The sequence below is a fragment of the Diadema setosum genome, chromosome 9, assembly GCF_964275005.1.
Source record: "Diadema setosum chromosome 9, eeDiaSeto1, whole genome shotgun sequence".
NCBI lineage: Eukaryota > Metazoa > Echinodermata > Echinoidea > Diadematoida > Diadematidae > Diadema > Diadema setosum.
The window spans coordinates 20799746-20822736 of record NC_092693.1 but is presented as its reverse complement, the minus strand read 5'-3'; the positions used below and the strand labels follow the sequence as shown (position 1 = coordinate 20822736).

The 22991-nt window shown below is 37.1% G+C and overlaps 1 protein-coding gene across 1 annotated transcript in view; it reads left to right on the top strand.

Annotated features, from left to right (window-relative positions):
- Positions 1-19254, top strand: part of LOC140232503 (N(6)-adenosine-methyltransferase catalytic subunit METTL3-like) — a 60405-nt gene extending 41151 nt beyond the window's left edge. The window contains exon 13 of the mRNA XM_072312598.1: positions 15839-19254. Coding sequence (XP_072168699.1) covers positions 15839-15950 — 112 coding nt within the window. The 3' untranslated portion in view covers positions 15951-19254. The remainder of the gene's footprint in view (positions 1-15838) is intronic.
- The last annotated feature ends 3737 nt before the right edge of the window (positions 19255-22991 follow it).

The following is a 22991-nucleotide window of genomic DNA, read 5'->3' as shown; positions in this document are numbered from 1 at the left end:
AGATTGGATATCGTTTCGACTGATTACAAGAGATAACCGGTATTTTGAAAAATATTTAATATAATGTTATTAATAGGACAGTAGGATATTTTAAAACATTCAATCAGTACCATGTTGTAACCTCGTGTGTGTTGGCGTATGGTTTGCCCACTTTTCATGGGCAAACCCGGCGCTAATACATACATTAACGTAAAACATTTATCAACATTATGATAATGGGCTTGCCCATGAAAACGGGCAAAGCAGCTGCACACAGAGTTTGCCCACGGGAAATAAGTATATAACTCTTTTCTTTCTCTTTTCTGCTAGAATATCATTTACAAACGTGTGCTTAGATTAGACTTCAAACCACGCTCATTTGCTAAGATGAAGCTCATTTGATTGATATACATGTGTTGTTGTTCTGTTAAACTGAAAGAGCCTCTCTCAATATTGCAAGTTATGAAGTCTCTAGTTTTTTTTTTCTTTTCATTTTATTAACTCACGTCGAGATTAATTTCCTTTTCTGATGTGTACTTACAAGAGATAACCGGTGTTCAATATTTGTAACATGATCCTATCATCAGGATAGTAGGATATCTTAAAACATTCAATCAGTATCATGTTACGTTGTAACTGGTGTGTGTTTTGGCACAGATTTTTGCCTACTTTTCATGATCAAAGTCAGCGCTTATACATTCACAACAAAAAGCAATTACCTGCATATAATAAAGAGTTTGCCCATGAAAACGGGCAAGGCAGCTGCACACAGAGTTTGCCCACGGAAAACAAGTATGTAACTCCTTTTTTCTTTTCCTGTTTGGATATAATTTTCTGGTGTGTGCTTAGACTCGAGTTCAAACTACGCTCTGACCGAGCCGCTCTGAATATCGCAAGTTATTTCCCCATACTCAATTAAGTTCTTTTCTTTTTTTCATACCTTCACCTGTATGTGAAACATTATGGTGTTATACTGTGTAAATTCCTCGTGATGTCTGTCAGCCTTTCTCCATGGATTGAATTGCCCGTGACCGTGTTTGCACTGTGTACACATATCTGTTTATGCTACATTGTGACACCCAAGGTAGTGTAATACACAAGTGGTGACTGTGTACGTCACACATACTGGTGGAACGCTTCATCAGCTTCATCACCTCAGTACGTAATTTCATGGATGTTAATGGTAGTTATTGTTTCTACTGATTACAAGAGATAACCGGTACTTGAAAAAAAAAAGAATTGTAACATGATGCTATTATGCTATTATGCTAAGATAAAGTTTATTTTGATAAATATTCCTGTGTATCTGTTCATTCAAACTGAACGAGCCACTCTCAATATTGCAAAGTTACGAAGAATATATATATTTTTTCCTTTTCATTTGATTTTCTCACGTTGAGACTAATTTCTTCTCAGACGTGTTATGAATGTACGACCGCTCTGTATTAAGGTTGACTTATCAATGATTTATTATGATAGTCTGCCAAAGATTTGGAAGCCCATATTTCTCCGTACTCAATTGTTGTTTTTTTTCTCATCCCTTCAACTTATTTGAAACATAAAATGGTAGAACAGAGATTTCAGTTTTGAAATTGCCCCATGGACCAAAATGCTCAATGCTGTGTTATACTGTGTAAATTCCCCATGATTAACAGTCTGTAAATTGTCTGTGAATTCTTCGTGATGTCAGTCTGTAATTTCTCCATGGATTGAATTGTCCATGACCGTGTTTGTACTGTGTGCACAAAGCTGATGTTTATGCTACTTGTGACACCCAGGTGTAATAGGCATGATGACTGTGTATGTCATACATGGTATACCAATGCATACCCTCACCTCAGTATGAAATTTCATGGATGCTGATAGTAGATTGGACACTGGACATTGTTTCTCCTTTAATACAAGAAATAACCGGTATTTAAAATTTGTAATATGATGTTATTGATAGGAAAGTAGGATATCTAAAACATTCAATCAGTATCATGTTAAGTTGTAACTTGTATGTGTGTTGGCGCAGATTTTGCCTACTTTTCATGGGCAAAGTCAGCGCTAATGCATTCACAACACAAAGCAGTTGTCAGCATATGATAAAGAGTTTGCCTACGAAAACGGGCAGGGCAGCTGCACACAGAGTTTTTCCACGGAAAATAAGACTTAGTAGGTAATTCTTTTTTCCCATTCTCCCTGTTAGAATATCATTTTCAGGTGTGTGCTTAGACTCAAGCTCAAACCACGCTCACTTGCTAAGATGAACCTCATTTGATTAATACACTTGCGTTGTTGTTCTTCACTCAACTGAACGAACCACCCTTAATACCACAAGTTATGAAGCCTTTTGATTTTAATTTTTTTTTTATTCCTTCATCTGTATGTGAAATAGTATGATGGTAGAGAGTTGAGTAATGAATTTAAACACAAACAATAAATAATATAAAAGTGTTTAATCGATATATCGTCTGTTGGGAGTGGGTGGGGCATTGGGTTGTCTTGAACACTATGAGTTTTGTGACAGCTTAGCGCCCTTGTCATTCTCAATGGGCGATATTAAAGGGTCATTGTTTTACCCATTTGTATAGTATTTGTTTATGCAGGAATAATGTACATTCTTTATGATTTACAGTCTGTAACTTCCCTTTGGATTGAAATACCCATGCCTTAATGTCTGTGTTATATTGGGTCAATTCTTTATAATGCCAGTCTGAAATTTCTTCTTGGATTGTATCACCCATGACCGCGTTTTACTGTACACAAAGCTGTTTACGCTACTATAGTGACACCAAAGTGTAATTCACAGGTGATGACTGTAAATGTCAGACATACCAGTGCATTTCTTTAACTCAGTATGAAATTTCACAGACGCTCGTGGTAAACTGGACATTGTCTGTCCTTATCACTAGAGGTAAGCGGGAGTCAAAATTTCGTAACATGACGTTTTATAACAGGATAGTAGGATGATTTAAAACATGCGTGTTTATAAGGTGTACACAGAGCTGTATATTATGGTACTTGTGACACCTAGGTGTAATGCATAGGTAATGATTGTGTTCTATTGTTTCATTGTATAATGCAGTCCGAAGCGTGGCGCCTCCCTGTCACGTGGTTGTTTGTTGGCGCCTATATTGAGGTACTGCTTGGCGGCCTCCTGCCTCATCGGCGGGGCGTGGCAGAGGGCGCCATGCTGGTGGTTACTGACCTACGTTTCCCTATACAATTAACTCACTTTTTCTCATTCCTTCATCTGCGCATTTATACTGCGTACACAAAGCTGAATATGCTACATTTGTGACACCCAAGTGTAATACACAGGTGATGATTGCGTTCTATTGTTTCATTGTATATTGCAGTCCAAAGCATGGCGCCTCCCCGTCACGTGGTTGTTTGTTGGCGCCTTCATTGAGGTACTGCTTGGCGATCCCTTGCCTCATCGGCGGGGCGTGGCAGGGGGCGCCATGCTGGTGGTTATTGACCGTTCGCGCTGTGACCATACGATGGTGGGCATTCACCCATTCGCATTCAACCAGTGTTGTATCTATGTCATCCCATGTACATAAATTTGTGAATGTTAATCATTCAATTCAAGATGTCTGCATCTGGTATAGGAGAGTTGTTTTATTCTTTTCCTCTTTTTTTCTATCACTCTCTGAAAATGGTTAATGTAATACTCATAAATGTCAAGGGACATTTTACCTAGTTTATTTTTTTCTTTTTCCTTCTGTAACCTGATTTCTTAACTGGTGTATTCTAATTCCTATTATATAGTAGAGCAAGGCTGAAGACGCTCTTAGATAATTGTTAATACGTTATTCTGTAATATATGTGGTACCTCGTGTATGGGATTAATGTTACATTGACTCTGTTTCCAACTAAGATGTAGCATTTTCTTTCTTTTTAGTCTCGTACATCACAGACATTCAAGATGTCAAAATCCCCTGTGCTGCACTCGACAGGTGCCCTCGTGGACACAAGCAATGGCAATCACGCTCACCCTGTACTACACAATCCAATAGACACTGCATTCAATTCAATTACTGATGATGACTTTTTTGATACGGTAGGACCTTCTTTGGCAGAAAGAGAAGCAAATATTGATCAAAATAATATGTTTTTCGATACTTGTGTTTCAGATAGTTTTAATACATTGTCGAAAGAATTTCATTATGACTTTGATGTAGAAAACCAATTGCAAAGCCCGTCTTCGGAATATCTTACTCTCAACCAGTTTAATAATGTTGTCAAGGAATATGATGACACCATTTTTTCACTCATACATCTTAATATTAGGAGTATTAATAAACATTTTGAAGAAATGAGGTTACTTTTAGATGATCCCATCAGGAAAAAATTTTCGATAATAGGTTTAACCGAAAGCTGGCTTTCCAATGATTTAAGTCTTCCTTTCGCCCTCGACAGATATGATTTTGTAGTTAATAACAGGCAAATTAGGGCGGGTGGGGGCGTTGCTTTATATGTTTCACAAAAGTATGATTATATAGTTCGTGATGAGCTCAACAGTATGACTGAGGTTATTGAATCTCTTTTTATTGAAATTACAGTCCCTGGCAGTAGAAATATAATCATAGGTGTAATGTATAGACCACCCAGTGCGAATATGAAATCATTTTTGGAATATTTTGCAAATTTAATGAAGGATCCAGTTTTTATTCACAAAAAAATGTTTCATAATGGGAGATTTTAATATAGATTTATTGAAACAAAATACAATCTCACAAGATTTTATGGAAATATTTCTATCTGCTTCTTTCTTACCTTTGATATCTAAGCCCACGCATGTAGTTAATGAATCCGCCTCCCTTATAATATTTTTTCTAATATTCTGCCTTCTCCCGATTCTCTTTACAGATCACTTCCCCATTTCGACTAGTTTCTTTTTAAATGATATTATTGATAATAAATCTAGTTTTTTATTTAGACGAAGAATTACACATGAAAATGTAGCCAGTCTGGGTGCTAGTTTAGACAGGACAGACTGGTCATCTATTTTTGACTCAAATGATGTGAATTTGTCATTTGAATATTTTATGCATATTTTTACTCAACTCTTGGACATTCATATTCCAAAACGAAGAGAAAAGTCATCCAACTATAAAAAGGTACCCAGGTTACCTTGGATTTCTAAGTCACTTTTGCGTTCAATAAATAGAAAGAATAATTTATATTACAAATTTAAAATGAAACCTAATGAGCAATCAAAACTGAAATATACTAGTTATAAAAATACTTTGACAAAAATTGTACGTATTGAAAAGAAAAAATATTATTTTAAGCAGTTACAATTTTATAAGCATGATATGCAAAATACATGGAAAGTTTTAAAGCAAGCAATGAATATATCAAATAACAAGTCGAATATTACTAAAATTAGATCTGATGATAAAATTTATGAAGATCCTCATTATATTTGTAATATTCTAAATAATCATTTTTCTTCCATCGGGGAAAGTTTATTAGGTCCACTTCTGTTTCTTATTTATATAAATGATTTCTGTAAATCATCAGATATTCTTTCTTTCATTCTCTTTGCGGATGATTCAAATTTGTTTTTTTCGCATAATAATCCTTTTACCCTAGTAAAGACATTAAATTTTGAATTAGAAAAAGTTGCTCAATGGATAAAAGCTAATAAATTATCTCTCAATCTTCAAAAAACAAAATATATGCTTTTAAGCAACTCCATTGAGGCACTACCTGTTGATATTATTTTTGATGGCACACCACTGGAAAATGTTTCTTATATCAAATTTCTGGGAATAACAGTTGATAATAAGCTTTCATGGAAATTTCATATTGATAGTATATGTAAGATTCTCGAAACATCGGTATAATCAACAAGATTAAATTTTGTCTTTCTTTGTCGTCCCTGCTTACATTATATTCATCCCTCATATTGCCTCATTTAAATTACGGTATTCTTGTATGGGGAAATACAAATCAAACTCTTTTGGATAAATTACTTCTGCTACAAAAGAAGTCACTGTGTATTATATGTCACACTGCATATTTGTCTCATACTGATCCGTTATTTTTTGAAAATAAAATATTTAAAATTAAAGATTTGTATTTGTTTAATTTAGGACAATTTATGTGTAATTATAATAAAAATAATCTTCCATATATATTTGAATCAATGTTTTCAAAAAATCAATCTGTTCATAATTATCCTACAAGGCAATATAACGAATTTCATTTGCCATTTTTTAGGACTTTGCTGGCTCAGCAAACCTTCATCTACGAGGGGCCAAAGTATTGGAACTCACTTCCCAACGACATAATAACAGCACAAACTTTGAATTCTTTTAAGAACAAATTAAAATTCTTTCTGTTGAAATCCTATGATATACAACCAAATTAGGTTCGGTTTCATACTCTCAATCAAGTCGTTTGTTTGTTTGTTTGTTTGTTTGTTTGTTTGTTTGTTTTTACAAGTATTAAGATATCACACAGAAATCATCTTTTATGGAAAACAAGCTGTCTAACATAAGTTTACCTCAGATATTTCTTTTATTGTACCAGTAACAGTGAGTCTATTCTCTTTCTCTTTTTTTTTTTTTTTTTATATCCGTTCCTATGCATTCATACCGGCATATGCACCCAATCAATCGCAATTTCAAACCAGGGAGCATTGTATTGTTTTGTTATTGCATTTTCATCATGAAGTACAGTATGCTTGTGTCCACGATGGCGTGTGTTGTACCATAGTCTCATTTCCCCCTTTTTTGTTCTTTTTCTTTTTTTTCTTTTTCTTTTTCTTCTTTTTTTCCCCTTCCTAAGTTAATTTCATGTCAGTTGACATTGGTTTCTTTGACTTTGTGTACGTATTTTTTGAGAGTCCCATACCCTACAAGCTTTGCTTTTTAAGTGGGACCCTCCATTTCCATTCTAATCTTTGTATTAGGTATATACCTCAGAAATGAAATTCTGTTGTTACTCGTGACCACTTGTACGTTTTCCTTGAAATTGTTTTTAGTATTTGTTCTGTAAATGTATTGTATATATTTTTTTTCTGTTTATTCAATGGAAATGGAAATAAAATTGAATTGAATTGAATTGATACCGTATACAAATAATAAATGTTAATAAGTGCAATGGACAGAGTATTTTATGAGGTGGAAGATGAATAATGATCCATTCAACCAGGCTGCACCTCGTTGAAAGGACCAATAATTTCATCTTGCACCGAATGAAATATTCTGTCCATTGCACGAATGAAAAATATTTATTATCTGTTTTAGATATAACACAGGTACTACAATAGATCCTTGTCGTTTGATATTTTATGAATTTAGAAACAAGAGAATGTGCAGAATCTGAGGTTGAGAGAGTGCTCACTGAGCGCTTTATGCTAGCATGCTGGTGCATACACACTGCAAGCGTTTTCATGAGTAGAGTGCTGAGCTCTCGGCGTGCGTGCCGCGGAGCAAATCACATGGATTTATGATAGCAAGATAAATGGAGCCACAATTGCACGAATGATGATGTAATAGTAAAGTGGGATGAATGATCAATAGCAAACAACCAATCAAATGACAAGGATCTATCTAGGTGTTATATGACAGGTAATAATCTCACCATAGGCCATAATCAAACCGCCAATCAGCCTTCAATATCTTTAGCTCACTGGAGCCAGAGCTGAGGGCTCAAGTGAGCTGTTATGATTATCATATATATATATGTTGATTAGGTAATCCACTTGTTGGCAAGATAAAAAGATAAGTAACAAAACTGGAACAAAGTTCATGCTGTATCACCAACGCTCACCATTAACATTAACCTTAACATTTATTATTAACATTAACATTTATTATTTAAACATTAACATTTATTATTATTCATGGCTCACGAACTACACTTTTCACAAGTAGGTGCGCTGCTTACTGTTGTACACATGTATACTGTACGAGCTGAAATTTTCGCGGTGGTTTTATTTTCGCGAATTCCGCGAATTGCCTTTGAACCGCGAAAATAACAATGTGCCAATAGGTAAGTACAGTTAGACCTCGCAACCGCGAAATTAACAACACGTGAAAATGTCCTCCTAGTATCAATTCGCGAAAATATCTGTACGCGAAAATTTCAGCTCGTACAGTATTCCCCCGTTTACCCCGCTGCACTATAACTTGAGTAATATAATGCTGAGTATACAAAAACATGCTCTCTTTTTACTTGGAACCAGTTTTGTTTTCACTCCGAGACGTATTGTGACGTATCTATTTAAAGTGAAAACTAAGTTCTGGTAAGGGCCTGAGAACCCGTCTGACACCATTTCATATTTGCTTGCAATATATCGAAAGAGTCTACAAAGAAACTTACCTGGCTGACGCGGTTTGCCGGAATGATGAGTCGTTTTGGAGTATTTTGAGAAAAATAATAAAAGTCGGTAGACCGACTTTTATTCCAGAAGGCTCCAGACTAACTCGGTCTCAGGGAAAACTCGACCCTATTTCAGACAATTTACACACAGTTCGTGATCGCCATGTTCATCAGTACTCTATACTACGGGTACCAAACGAGGCCTTGATGAGCAGACAGGAAAGTGCGTGCTAATCCTGTACAAAACAAATGGACAGCGCGCGGTCCTCAAGCCTAAATACGCACATCACCTCAGTTGCTGAGACGCGCGGTCTTTGAAGTTTTTGTTGTTGTTTATCAAGCATCTTTGATTGCTTTTAGAGGTGCTTGAGAGGCGCACACTAATTTTGCATGCGCGCCAAAGAGGTTTTTGATGCGCGCGTTGTAACAACTCGGACCATTACTGCGAGTAGCCAGAACGCTACAATGTAGTTTATACAGGCCGCTCCCATATGCATAGTACAACGCTGTACAATCCAGAGGGACAACCAATACAACTCATCCCGCCGTCAAGCACAGCGAGACCGAATTATCCCCGAGTCCGAATCTAGCCTGACCCCGTTCGGGTAAGTTCTGAGACTGAACGTTTTTGGTTAATATTTCCCATTTTCGTCGCTACCCATCGAATATCTTGTTATTACAGCGTTATTCCGCACATTTCCTAGGCACAAGTTCACATTTTGGAGCAAAATTTGACAACTTTTGCAGGCGTACCAGAACTTTCTTTGGGCTTTAATTACAAATAATTGATTTTCACATATTTCATAGTCATTCTAGTCTCAGATTCTGTATCAGTCGTGCCAGGTTTTTATGCCTCCGCCACGAAGTGGTGCCGGAGGCATTATGTTTTCGGGTTGTCCATCCGTCCGTCCGTCCGTCCTTCCGTCCGTCCGTAATGAATTTTGTGGACAAGGTAACTATCGAAACCTGTTGAGGTATCCTAATGAAACTTGGCATGTATGTGTATTAGTGGGTGAAGTTGTGCCTATCAACTTTTGGGTGCACATGCTCAAGGTCAAAGGTCAAAAGGTCAAGGTCAAATACATAAAATTTCACTATTTCCACCATATCTATTGAATGCCTGAAGATATTTTCTTGAAACTTAGTGTATACATGTTTTACCCAATTAAGATTCTCTGGTGAAAGTTTGGGTCATGAGGTCAAAGGTCAAAGGTAAAAAGGTCAGGGTCAAATACATAAAATTTCACTATTTCCACCATATCTATTGAATGCCTGAAGAGATTTTCTTGAAACTTAGTGTATCCATGTATTACCCAATTAAGATTCTCTGGTGAAAGTTTGGGTCAAAGGTCAAAGGTCAAAAGGTCAAGTAAAAATATTAAAACTTCTTTTTTTTCTCCGTACCTTAGAAAATTGTTCAAGGTATCTTCATGGAACATAGTATATACATGTACTGACTGGAAGTGATTATCTAGAGAATGTAGGGTTCATGGGGTCAAAGGTCAGGGGTCAAAGGTCAAGTGCAAGACTTCAAAATTTTACTATTACCCTCATATTTATGCAATGCCAGCAGGGTTATTTTTTTACACTTGGTGTATGCGTGTGTGACCTAATAGAAATTCTCTGGAAAGTTTTTTTTTTTCTCTTTTTGCCTCAAAGGTCAAAAGGTCAAAGATCAAGTGAAAGTGCTGAGCTAACTTTTTCCTCCATATCTCGGAAGTGGCTCAAGTTACCTTGAAACTTAGTACATATTATGCATGTTCTACCTGAAAGTAATTATCTTATGAATTTTAGGGTCAAGGGCCAGATGAAAATGGTAACAATTTACTATTCAATTCAGAAATTGCACTTTTTCTCCACACCTGTACCTTGAAAATTACTCAATGCCTAAATGTATGAATGGGTCAAAGTCAAGTTAAAGTCCTTAAATCCCTAGATACATGCTCTCCTATTCATCCAATTAAACCTACGTCAAGGAAAGTGAACATTCAACACATTTGTGACAAACTTGTCATTCCAATATTTTGCCAATTTTGTGAAAATGTAATCACACAGTGTCCACATGTACTATCTACACCTATTGGGAAAATCATGCATTATGGCGGAGGCATACCAGTCGCCAAAGCGACATTTCTAGTTTTATGTATGCTTTATACTCATTGTCATTTCCTTATGACGTAACATTGCACTGTTGCCAGGATGCGCGCTGGTTGCATAGGATGCCTAACATTGATGCGTTAAAGCGCGCATCCTTGGCAACACGGTTGCAACATATTGTTATGGCTTAGTTTTGTTATTGTTCTCTCAGTATCAACACTTGAGAAAGGGCGGCTAGACGCTCGAAAATTTGTGTGCAGAAATAAACCGTTGGTGATACAGCATGAACTTTGTTCCAGTTTTGTTACTTATATATATATATATATATATATATATATATATATATATAATGGTATTATTATCCGCGTGTTGGAATAAGAGCATGAAGACGATGAAGACAAACAAGTTGACATAATGCATTAGAATCCAACTTCATTTATTTGTAAACCAAATTTTCGACCCTTGCACGGATCTTCCTCAGGGTAACAGTGATATTTGTATTTGAAGCTCAGCACAGAAATATTTCTGTGCTGAGCTTCAAATACAAATATCACTGTTACCCTGAGGAAGATCCATGCAAGGGTCGAAAATTTGGTTTACAAATAAATGAAGTCGGATTCTAATGCATTATGTCAACTTGTTTGTCTTCATCGTCTATATTATATATATATATATATATATATATTGTCTGATGTCCCTGGACACATTTTTTGGCTTCTTCTGTAATGAGCCAAAATCAGATTTTGACTAAACCTGCCATTAGTCTTTTATGAGGGCAGGCAATGCAAAATTATCCAGTTGGTAAAAGGTGGGCTCACATATGGGTATGATGGGATGGAACCCAAATGGCCAAAACCTGAATGATATGTGTGAGTTTCATAGATTCTTTTCTCCAAACCTGAAAGAAATTAAATATCATATTGTGTTTAGATACTCCTAAAGGTTAGAAATAGTATTTGCTCATGACAGTGCCAATGGTGCTCTGATTTGGCATCTATGTGGGTGGGAGGAGGGGGAGGAGGGTGAAGGAGGGGGGGGGGGAGAAGGGAGGGTAAAGTTGGCAAACCCATTCAGGTGTAGCAATGTGCTTCAGTCTAACAAGAAGTCCATGGTCGCACGATAAGGATTATGGGGATATGGTAATCTTTATTCATTGACAAATTTTAGTTCAGTACTCCATCAATCATGCTCTTCAGCATAGATAGCACAGTTAAAGGGAGAGTGTAGTTTAAGTTGAGACCTAACTTCAGGTTTCTAACATTTTTTTTTAATGTGAGACAATAAGAAACCTCTTATGAATTCTGAAAGAGCATGTAATTCCAAAAGGGATTCAATGTTTATTTGATGAAAATTGGTTTTAGAATGGCTGAGATATCCAAAACAGAGCAATTCTAATTTAAGGTGGGACCCAACTTTTATTAGATTGCTTTGTCTTAATAATAATAATAATAATAATAATAATAATAATAATAATAATAATAATAATGATAATAATGATAATAATAATAATAATAATAATAATAATAATGATAATAATAGTGGTAATAATAATAATAATAATGGTATAATAATGATAATTTTACTTTGTTTGTAGATGTCTTAGCCATTCCAAAACCAATTTCCAACTAATGAACTTGGAATTGCTCTTAGAATGGTATGCTCTATATTATTTCATAAGTATTTCATTGGTATCTTGCAAAAAGTTGTAAAAGCCCAAACCTCCCCCACCAATATTATACCATCCTTTTAAAGGGTGAACATGGAGCTAGAGTGTACAATTATGTCTTGTTTAGGAATTTAGAAAGCCTCCAAGTGTGAACATGCCTCATTTGTATTGAGCGGTGTGTCCTTGGTGGAATAGCTGTTGAAGGCTGCTCAACATGTATGAATGGAGATTAAGCGTGTCCCAGCTGGCAACCTGCACCCTGATTGCTTCAAATTTTCATATTGTGGTAAACTCAAGGGAAGGAGCTAACAGGCTCATCTCTTACTAGAGAGATGCCTTGCTCACTGACAGCAGGTTTGGCCTTTGATTTCATCCCAGTATTTGGCAAGGGAAATAAACACAGAATTTGTCTTAATTGACAAGAGGAAGTCCTTTTTCTCAGAGCTGCTTCCATGACATGAGTGAGTCAAGCTGAGCAAAGAGAAAATGAGAGAGAGAGGAGAGAAAAGAGAGAGATAGAATGATGGACGGATACAGACAGACAGACAGACAGAGACACAGAGACAAAGAGAAAGAGAGGAGGCAGAGAGAGAGAGAGAGAGAGAGCCCATAGACCTGTTTACTAATATGTTCAAATTTTATGCTTGCCTTTTTGACAGTGATTCCTCTGGACAACCTGAAAGCTTGCCTTTCATCCCCATCACACTAGAACGAATCGACAAAGACGTCTAAAATTCGAAGATACATTCGCATCCGTTGCTAATACATGTACTGTAATAGATTGTAGCATCTTTGATGTTCTTTGTATTCTTTAGCTTATTCGAAGGGATTTGCAGAGATATGCTGGAGACCTTGGGCATGATCAAAATAAAAGAAAAAAAGAATGGCTCCAGCATATCTTTAGGTTTGTCTTTTATCAAAACACAACAACAAATTGGATTCCAAATATGCAAATTGGATTCCAAGTATTGAAAAGTGTTTTTGAGTCACATCTTTATTTTAAAGGCATATTTTACCATTTGCAGATGAAACAAAAACCCATCACTAGTGCTTTGAAATAGTTCCAAAGTGTGAGTTTTGGAGAGAAACAACCACTGTAAAAATTTGAATCTGTATAATCAATGTTAAGTACTGTAATACAGGGATGGTACAGTATTGGTGGAGATGAGAATTTGGCTTTTAACTTTTTGCAAGATACCAAGAAAACACTTATGAAATATTACAGAGCATACCATTTTAAGAGGAATTCAAAGTTTATTTGATGAAAATCGGGTTTGGAATGACTGCAACATCCAAAAACAAAGTAAAACAGGGCGATCGTAATAAAGTGTGGGTCCCACACTTTATTAGAATCGCTCTTTTTTGGGTATCTCAGCCATTTCAAAACCAATTTTCATCAAATAAACGTTGAATTCCTCATAGAATTACATGCTCTTTCATCTTTTAGAAGAGGTTTCTCATTATCTCACCAAAAAATGTTAGAAGCCTGAAATTAGGTCCCAACCAAAACTATACGATCCCTTTAAATATACAAAATGTGAACAATAGTTATAATAAAAATGTTGCCAGACTAAACCGTCTACAGTTTTGGTTTAATGAGAAAAATACTGATATCTCCTTATATTTTAGGCTTTATGGCAAAAATTTTATATGGTAGGATGTTTTGTGGTACAACAGACCTACACATATGCATCAAAGGACCTTGTTGCGTCCAAAAAGTTGTATGATATCACCATGATATTACTGACTCATTTTTTCAAAGGTTACACTGGAGACCTGCCTCAGCAAGAGCTTGAACAAAGTCATTTATTTCCTCATATTGGTACAATTGTATCATTTTTCAAATTCTGGAGACTCTTTTTCTAACAGTATTTCCAAAAGCCACATATGAAATTTGACATTTGTGGATTGCTAAAGTTGTAAAGTTCAGATGTCAATAGAAGTGACTGAAAATGTAAAAAGAGCTATCAAACAATTGTACATTTGATGATTCTTTGTCTCCCTGAGGATTCAGTGTGATTTAGATTCAGTAAATTCAGTATATGGACATTTTTGTGATGATGTTCTCTTCAAAGTGTTTTCAGTCAGTTACCTGTGTATGAATTTGGAAATTCAAGTAGAAGATCATGCAGACTTTAAAAGGTAATTAGGAAGAAATATAAGATAACTCAAATCAATTATTGAAATTAGTTATCATTATGTTTTTTTCCACCTAACTTCACCATTGCGTCAACTTTGTAATAGAAATATTCTTCATGTATTTTCAGATGTGTGCCTGGATTCCCTGCACGTCTTTGCCTTTTCTGATTGGAAGAATAAGATATTGGGAAAAGATTGTGTTAGTGTGTGTACGTGTGTGTGTGTGTGTGTTTGTGCTTGTGTGAGTCTGTGTGTAAGACTGTTGTATGTACATGGTTGTTTGTTTTTGAACAAGTCTTTTTTTTTTGTATGAATCTGTATAAAATCCTTGTTTGTTTGTATTCATTTCATTGTGAATACAATGCACTTATATGGAACGAAATTCGAATAAAGAATATCATTCAAAAAAGTGTGTGTATGTTAGTTTGAGTGTGTGTCATAAGAATTGACTTAACAGCTTTATTCATCAAGGACAACCCATTCATTGTCTGGTTCTCCCCCCTTAAAGGGTGTGTACAGTTCTGGTTGAGGTGAGGATTTAGCTCTTAACGTTTTGCGAGATATTCAGAAACCACTCTATGAGATGTCAAAGAGCATGCAATTCTAAAGGGTATCAAAAGTTTACTTGATGAAAATCGGTTTTTAAATGGCTGAGATATCCAAAAACAAGGTGAAATAAAGAGATCCTAATAAAAGGCGTGGCCTGTCGCCTTTTATTATTATCACTTTTTTGGATATCTCAGCCATTTAAAAACCAATTTTCATCAAATAAACGTTGAATCCTTCTTAAAATTACATGCTCTTTCATATGTCATAAGAGGTTTCTCATTATCTCACTTGGGAGTGTTCAAAACATGAATCCCCACCTCAACAAGTACTGTACAGTCCCTTTAATGTACATGTAGATCATTATTATTGCCCCTAAATGCCTGCAAGGGTGTTCACATAATGAGTTGCCCTCTTAAGGATGAATTTTTTCCAGTACTCTGTTAGAAGTAAAACATTGAATGAAAATTTGAGCAGATGGCTCTGAAGACTAATTACATCACTAAACTTCATTTTTACGCAGGGTCATAGGATTCCCTGTTAGGGCAGACTCTCTTTGAGATTACCATGTTTTCTGCCGTCTAGAAAAATATTATTTCAGTAATGATGATGAATCAGTGCGGCAATCTCAATCGACCTCTCCCGGCTCCTTCATTCATTCTCCACTGTGGAGTGGATGAAAGTGTTTCTTATTGCTTGAATGAATTAATTCTCTCAGAGAGCTTTGCTTGAAGGAGATGAGAAATTTGATTGAATAAGATGATGCAGTGCAACTATTCCTGTGAGTAAAGAAAAGCCAGTACTGTTGGCTTTAATAGATAAGTTGCAGACGACTTGCTCCTGGAGCAATAATTACTAGGAAAACTTCTTTCTGTCTCTTAAGCTGCACCCTTGATTAGAATTTAATTTAGTTTTCCTATTTCCTTTCTCCTTTTTTTTTAAATCTTTTTCCTTCTGTAGCTAATTTCATCAACACTTTAAAATAATGATTTCCCATGTTTCTTTTCATTTGTCAAAGATATATATGCAGTGTATGTATGTTTTTTTTTTTCATCCATCTTTCATCATTTCTCTTTTTCCCAGGGTTACCCTCGGCAACCAGCTGGATGGAGTCCACCTCGTGGAGCCAGAAACCATCAAGCGATTCAAGGAGAAGTATCCGGACATGAACGCCATGAAACCGCCGCAGAAATAACATCAGATATCTCTCTAGGTACTCTGCTTCTCCTTGTACATTTCAGGATCATAATGATGATTTTAAGAGAGTGCCTTCAGATGTGGACTAGGCTTTCGAGTGATACTGCCAGCACCAGAGATTGGTAGAGCTCAATGTATGCAAACACCAGAAGGAATGGAGAGAGCAATATAGTACCAGCTCTGTTTTCACCAACAAGGACGAAAATGAAAATACGGAGAGCGGCTGAAGTCACATTCCATAACTCGTCGGACTCGTGCAGCCACCAAGGCCACTGCAACTAGGGGGGCAAAAGTTGAGGAGTGGCGCCCCCTAGTTGCGCACGTTCAACTCCGTCAGACTAGGATGGGGTCCACAGATGCCCCTTCTTGGTTTACACACCTCTTCCTTGGAAGGATTTGGTAGGGATTGGGAGTTGTGTGTAGCCTTCTGCTGGTTAGGGTCGCAAAGTGCACCTCATTTGCTGACGAGAGTCCCAAGAATCCACCCTGAAGTTGTGAAGGTCACAACGGGGTGCCGTTGTAAGGAGGCCAAGTCAAAATTTCTTGAGCTTACAGAAGTATTGATATACTGTATGTAAGAAAGAAAGCAGCATGACCAAATTACCTTCTGTGTTTCCTATGATATCTAGTGATCAGTAATTATTGCCTGTTACATTCACAGGTCATTGTTTGGTCTTGGTAGTGTCTGAGGTTCAGTCTGCTATGCTTAAAGGGATGGTGTAGTATTGCTTGAGGTGAAGATTCAAGTGTTAGCGTTTTACAAGATATTTAGAAACCACTCTATGAAATGTTAAAGAGAAGATAATTTTAAGGGTAGTTCAAAGTTTATTTGATGAAAATGATGATATCCAAAAACTAGAGAGAGCAAAGAGATCCTAATAGAAATTGTGATCTGTCGCATTTTATTAGGATCACATTTTTTTTTTTTTTATATCTGAGCTATTTCAAGACCCATTTTCATCAAATAAACTGTGAATTCCTCTAAGAATTATATGGGTTTTTTTCACATTTCATAAGAGGTTTCTCAATATCTCACAAACACACACACACATACACACACAAAAGTTGGAAACCTGGAGCCCCATCTAAACCAAAACTTTACCATCCCTTTAACCCTTACTGTGATTTGTTCATCATTTGGCACACATTTAGGAGTGCTTTATTTATCACAGATTAGCACAGATGTCTGGAAACATCTTGCCAGTCTCAATGGAGATTATCTTATCCCTCTAATCCCTTTTGGATATATTTTTAAAATAACAGTGAAAAGCTTGGCAAATTAAGCTAAGTGCCTCTGTACATAAAGGCCCAATTCACAAAGGTAATTTAAATTTAGACCACAGACTATGCAAACTTACCTATGTCTGTGTAAATGTGCTTGACAGATGAGACCGCTTAAAAATGCAAACAGACATTCAATGATGAAAGTCTGCCGATACAAGCATGTGAAAGGCTTGATTTAGTTTGTGGACTAAATTCACACCATGGATTTGATTTAAACGCCACTTTTGATAATTTGTGAAAGTGCTAATAATGTTATGTCTATGAAGGAGTTGCATTTTCCAGCGTCAGTGAAATAAAGACATTCATCACCTCCCCCCCCTTGCACCCACCCCCCCCCCCCCCCATCAGTGCATTTGAGAGTTTTATACCTCTGAAACTTAGATACCAACTGTCTTGTTTGAGAGAGAACAAGTGGGCAGGGTTTATACAGGTTGCAGTAAACTTTGCTGTAGTCAGAGCTTGAGAACCAAATTAGATGTTTTTGAATCATATAAAGAGCGCTAAAGAAACATCCTTTAATATTACAGAGTACATCAAAGACTTCAAATGAATATTCACTTACTGGATTAACAGTGTTAGGGCGCATTTACACCGAGCATGGTTAGGGCAACGGTCCAATATTTTGCTATGGTGTGCCAAAAGGAATCGTGCCTGGTTCTGTTTAAAAAAAAAAAAAAAAATCAGTAATTTGATACAAAATCACCCGAAGTGTTATTCTTATGTCAAAATCAAGAGCAACAATATCACCAGTTGAAGATTAATTTTGTAACAAAATTATTAGCGGGGAAGTGATATTGTAACAGAACCAGACATGGTTCATTTTGGTGCACCATAGCAAAAAACCAGACCGTTGCAGTTACCTTGCTTGGTGTAAACGGGCCTTTACTTTGAATAGATGACAATGTCTAGCTTATCCCTGAAAGGGCTCTGTAGGACACTACAGAGATGCCAACTGTCACTTTTTTCAATATTTAGTACATGTGCTACGGTTTCTTGGCCAAAATTGCTGCAGGTTTTATGGAAAATGCTGTCTTTCCCTATATTGCTCTGCTACACATGTCTGTTGCAAAAGAAAATAGGAAGGTAAAAATACTGTCTGTACTTTTTCAATAAAAATATGGCTTTTTTAGCCCTCATATTACTGCACTGCTGTTTACAAGGTTGGCATCCCTAGCAGTAGTTGCTTCTATGACAATCTTTGTGTATGGCGCAAGAGTGGTTTTGAATCCTAGTGGCATGGTAGTTAAGTTAACAAAATGAAAGCGAAATGTTACCAATGCCTGCAGAGAAACCAACTCTCCCGCTTTCGAAGGAAGATCTCCTGCTGAAAGCCCAGTTTCGCAAAATCTCCCGTTCCCCCGCTTGAGATTTATTTTCTCCCGCCCTGGCTCTGAGTCTCCCGCTTAAGATTTATTTTCTCCTGCCTTAACACCTTGTAAAAACCTGGAATTGAATTTTCATATATCCAATGCATGCATGAAAATTGGGTCTAGCATCTGCATATTTATGATAAATTATGGCATGAAGTTTTATAAAGCCAAAATATATGATTTGAACCATTAGATTATTACGTACTTACTAGTGCCATTGTACGTTGAAAAATAAGCCTGAGATAGCGCAAGAGAACATCAAGAACCCTATAGCTTCCAGAGCCCTTAAAGCGGGCCCTGGACCCCGGCTGCATGGAACTTCACACTCGTGATGTGCGCTTAAGTTGGAGTTTCCACTTTACTAGGGGTTTCAGGTGGGAGAGTCTCCAGATCAGAAGGTGCTTGGGGTTGGAGTCTCTGTGCCTGCAACAAAATGTTGATGAAGTGCAAGGGTAACATTATGAACAGAAGTACAGATGCTCCTTTTATCAAGTTAGATGACAGCTTATTACTTGTTTTACCTGTAATACCAAGCACGGGATGGGAAAATAGCTGCATGTCTGTGTATCAGCTTTCTTGCTCAAGTGGAAATTTCCTGTCAACTCTGTGAGGTATTGTTGTCAAAAGTAATAAAATGGCCAAAGTGAATTATACTGTTGAGTGTTGTCTGAATGCATATTGTTATCCCCGCCGAACGAGTTCGAGCAGGGGACTATGAAACGGGCTCCGTACGTGTGTGTGTCCGTGTGTCCGTCTGTCCGTCCGTCTGTGCGTGATCAAAATGTTCAATTTGCTACTTCTCTGTCATTTATGAGCCAATTTTGATTGTTTGCTTTATATGAGAGCACTACATGGGAGCTTTGAAACGTCTACACAGAATTTCAGTTGTGACCTTTGACCTTGACCTTTGACCTATATTGTACATTTTGCTTCAAAATGCTACTCCTTCATCATTTCTAACCCGAGTTCGATTCCATTTGCTTTATGTGATGGCACTAGGTGAGGGCTTCAAAACTTCTACACAGAATTTTGACCTTTGACCTTGATTTTTGACCTATATTGTACATTTTGCTACAAAATGCTACTCTTCGCCATTTCTAACCCGATTTTGATTCCGTTTGCTTTATGTGATGGTACTAGGTGAGGGCTTCAAAACTTGTACACAGAATTTTGACCTTTGACTTCTTTGACCTTTGACCTATATTGTACATTTTGCTACAAAATGCTACTCCTTTGTCATTTCTAACACAGTTTCACTTCTGTTTGCTTTATGTGATGGCACTAGGTGAGGGCTTCAAAACTTCTACACAGAATTTTGACCCTTGACTTCTTTGACCTTTGACCTTGATTTTTTACCTATATTGTACATTGGGTACAAAATGCTACTCCTTCGCCATTTCTAACCCGATTTCGATTCCGTTTGCTTTATGTGATGGCACTAGGTGAGGGCTTCAAAACTTCTACACAGAATTTTGACCTTTGACCTTGATTTTTGACCTATATTGTACATTTTGCTACAAAATGCTACTCTTCGCCATTTCTAACCCGATTTTGATTCCGTTTGCTTTATGTGATGGTACTAGGTGAGGGCTTCAAAACTTGTACACAGAATTTTGACCTTTGACTTCTTTGACCTTTGACCTATATTGTACATTTTGCTACAAAATGCTACTCCTTTGTCATTTCTAACACAGTTTCACTTCTGTTTGCTTTATGTGATGGCACTAGGTGAGGGCTTCAAAACTTCTACACAGAATTTTGACCCTTGACTTCTATGACCTTTGACCTTGATTTTTGACCTATATTGTACATTGGCTACAAAATGCTACTCCTTTGCCATTTCTAACCCGATTTCGATTCCGTTTTCTTTATGTGATGGCACTAGGTGAGGGCTTCAAAACTTCTACACAGAATTTTGACCTTTGACTTCTTTGACCTTTGACCTTGATTTTTGACCTATATTGTACATTGGCTACAAAATGCTACTCCTTCGCCATTTCTAACCCGATTTTGATTCCGTTTGCTTTTTGTGATGGCACTAGGTGAGGGCTTCAAAACTTCTACACAGAATTTTGACCTTTGACTTCTTTGACCTTTGACCTTGATTTTTTACCGATATTGTACATTTTGCTACTAAATGCTACTTCCGGCGGGGACATATTTTACGCACCGCGTAATTTCTACTTTTCCTTGTTTTCATTTATGTGTGTTTGTTCTTGAGGATGTGTGTGTAAATATTTGTCAGAGTGTGCATGTGTTGGACCTTACATCCTCTGTAACCTCGATCTCAAGTTTAAGAAAAAAATGAATAAAAAAAATAAATAAATCCTTGTAATCAGCCCCAGGGCAATATCCTGCCATGTATGTCCGTTTGTGGTAATCCAGTCTTTCACTTTTTGCACGCCTGCGTGGTTGGTCTACCCTGGGGAATTCCATAGCGCAAAAACACAAAACAAAAACAAATGCAGAGCAGGAAAGAATACCTCACTGACTACTCCTTCTAAATGTTCTCAATGTGCTCAAAACACCATCTCTTTTCGAGCCCTTCCTCCTTGATATTGTTACACCTATATTTTTATCTATTCACTATTCATATCTATTCACCCTTTGTATTTCTGTGCATATTCAGACCAGATTTGCACCGCCGCCTACTCGGCCATAAATGAGAATCTGCCCCACCTCATTGTTTGTGAAAGACAAAAGATCAGTGCTTTTTTTAACAGTGTGCATCCCAAAACTGAGAGCGGAAGAATAATAGAAGGTGCAACCAAAGAACTGATCTTGCCGTAAATTGCAAACGTTTGAAACCAGCCACCATTCACCCAAGAAACTCAACCAGTGAGAAGTGAGAATCAGTGGCGATTTTGTTTGACACCTACAGCCGAGTCTTTTTTGTTTGATTACCTCCGCCAAGGAGGTTATGTGTTTTGCCGACATTTTGTTTGTTTGTTTGTTTGTGTGTTTGTTTGTTTGTGTGCAAAATAGCTCAAAAAGTTGTGAACAGATTTAGATGAAACTTACAGGAAAAGTTGATAATAACACAAGGATTCCGACCCCCAGAACTCTGATCCGTTTCCCCTCATGCGATCAGAAGCGAACTTCATTTATTGTTTGCTTTAGCCCCGATTCTTTTGTTGTTGTTGGTTGTGGTTGTGGTTGTTGTGGTTGTTGTGGTTGTGGTTGTTGTGGTTGTGGTTGTTGTTGTGGTTGTGGTTGTGGTTGTGGTTGTGGCTGTGACTGTGGCTGTGGCTGTGGCTGTTGGGTTTTTATTTGGGGGAGGGTGGGTAGTTGTTCCTTGTCACACAATTGTTTTTAGCGCTGCTGAGTTATTCGGGATCGCTCGATGTCGTATTTCTGCAGGGGGACAGTATTCAATACACCTTTCATTCACACGTCTGCAAAAACTCTTTTGTATCCTCGTTCGCGGGGTTCCTCGATTCTACAAAAACTCTTGTCGAGCGCTGCACATTCGCCTTTCTCAGGAGAGCCTCTTGATCGCATTGCGCTGACCATCAACTGTACCTTCGTGCCTGAGGCAAATGCTAATTCCTAAGTCCATTATTTTGGTCTCGTTTTTCTCGAGACATGTAATGAGATCACTCAGTTCTTTTTGGGGGCTCCTTCGCGAAATGCGTTGCGTGAAGCGTCGAGGAATGTTTCGCCTTATGACGAATGTACTATGGCGTTGACGACGATATAGCAATCACGCCATCCTGTATAAGTTGCGTTGCCATATTGCACAGGACAAAATGATGAAGCACAGATCGCTATGAACCGAGCAGACTTTTATTGAAAGAGATGCGGGATATGTATTCTCATGAAGGATATCCGTCAGAGTATAATTGCTAGTTATTGCATCGTTAAATGAGCCACGGAGAAGTTGAATTATTCGCTGGATATTTCATTTCATTTCGTTTCACTGCATTTATTCCATTTCCAACAAAGCATGGATGCATGTACAACCTGATCTAAAAAAAAAAAAAAAAAAAAAGAGCTGGGTGATCAAATAATGGACTTAAAACTTTATAGCATTGTTGCGTCAGGCTCGAAGGTATCCTAAATCACGTAGGACTTGCACCGAGATAACCATCGCCTCCTAGACAGACTATCCGATAAAATTATACTTTCGTAATAATAATCTGTAATCAATGTCTCAAAAAAAAAAATCGATTGAAAAATGGAGACGTTTTGAACATTTTAAACGTTTTGAACGTTTTAAAGGGGATGGCTAGTATCTGATCAGTGGGAATCAGTGGGAATGCTGGGGGACGATTGCTCCAATCCTTGTGGAATTCATTTAAGAGTACATTATATATCTATTGTTGTGTGAAAATTATTTGCTTCAGAATGGTCTCATATCAAGTAATGTGCAGGTTAATGTTTCC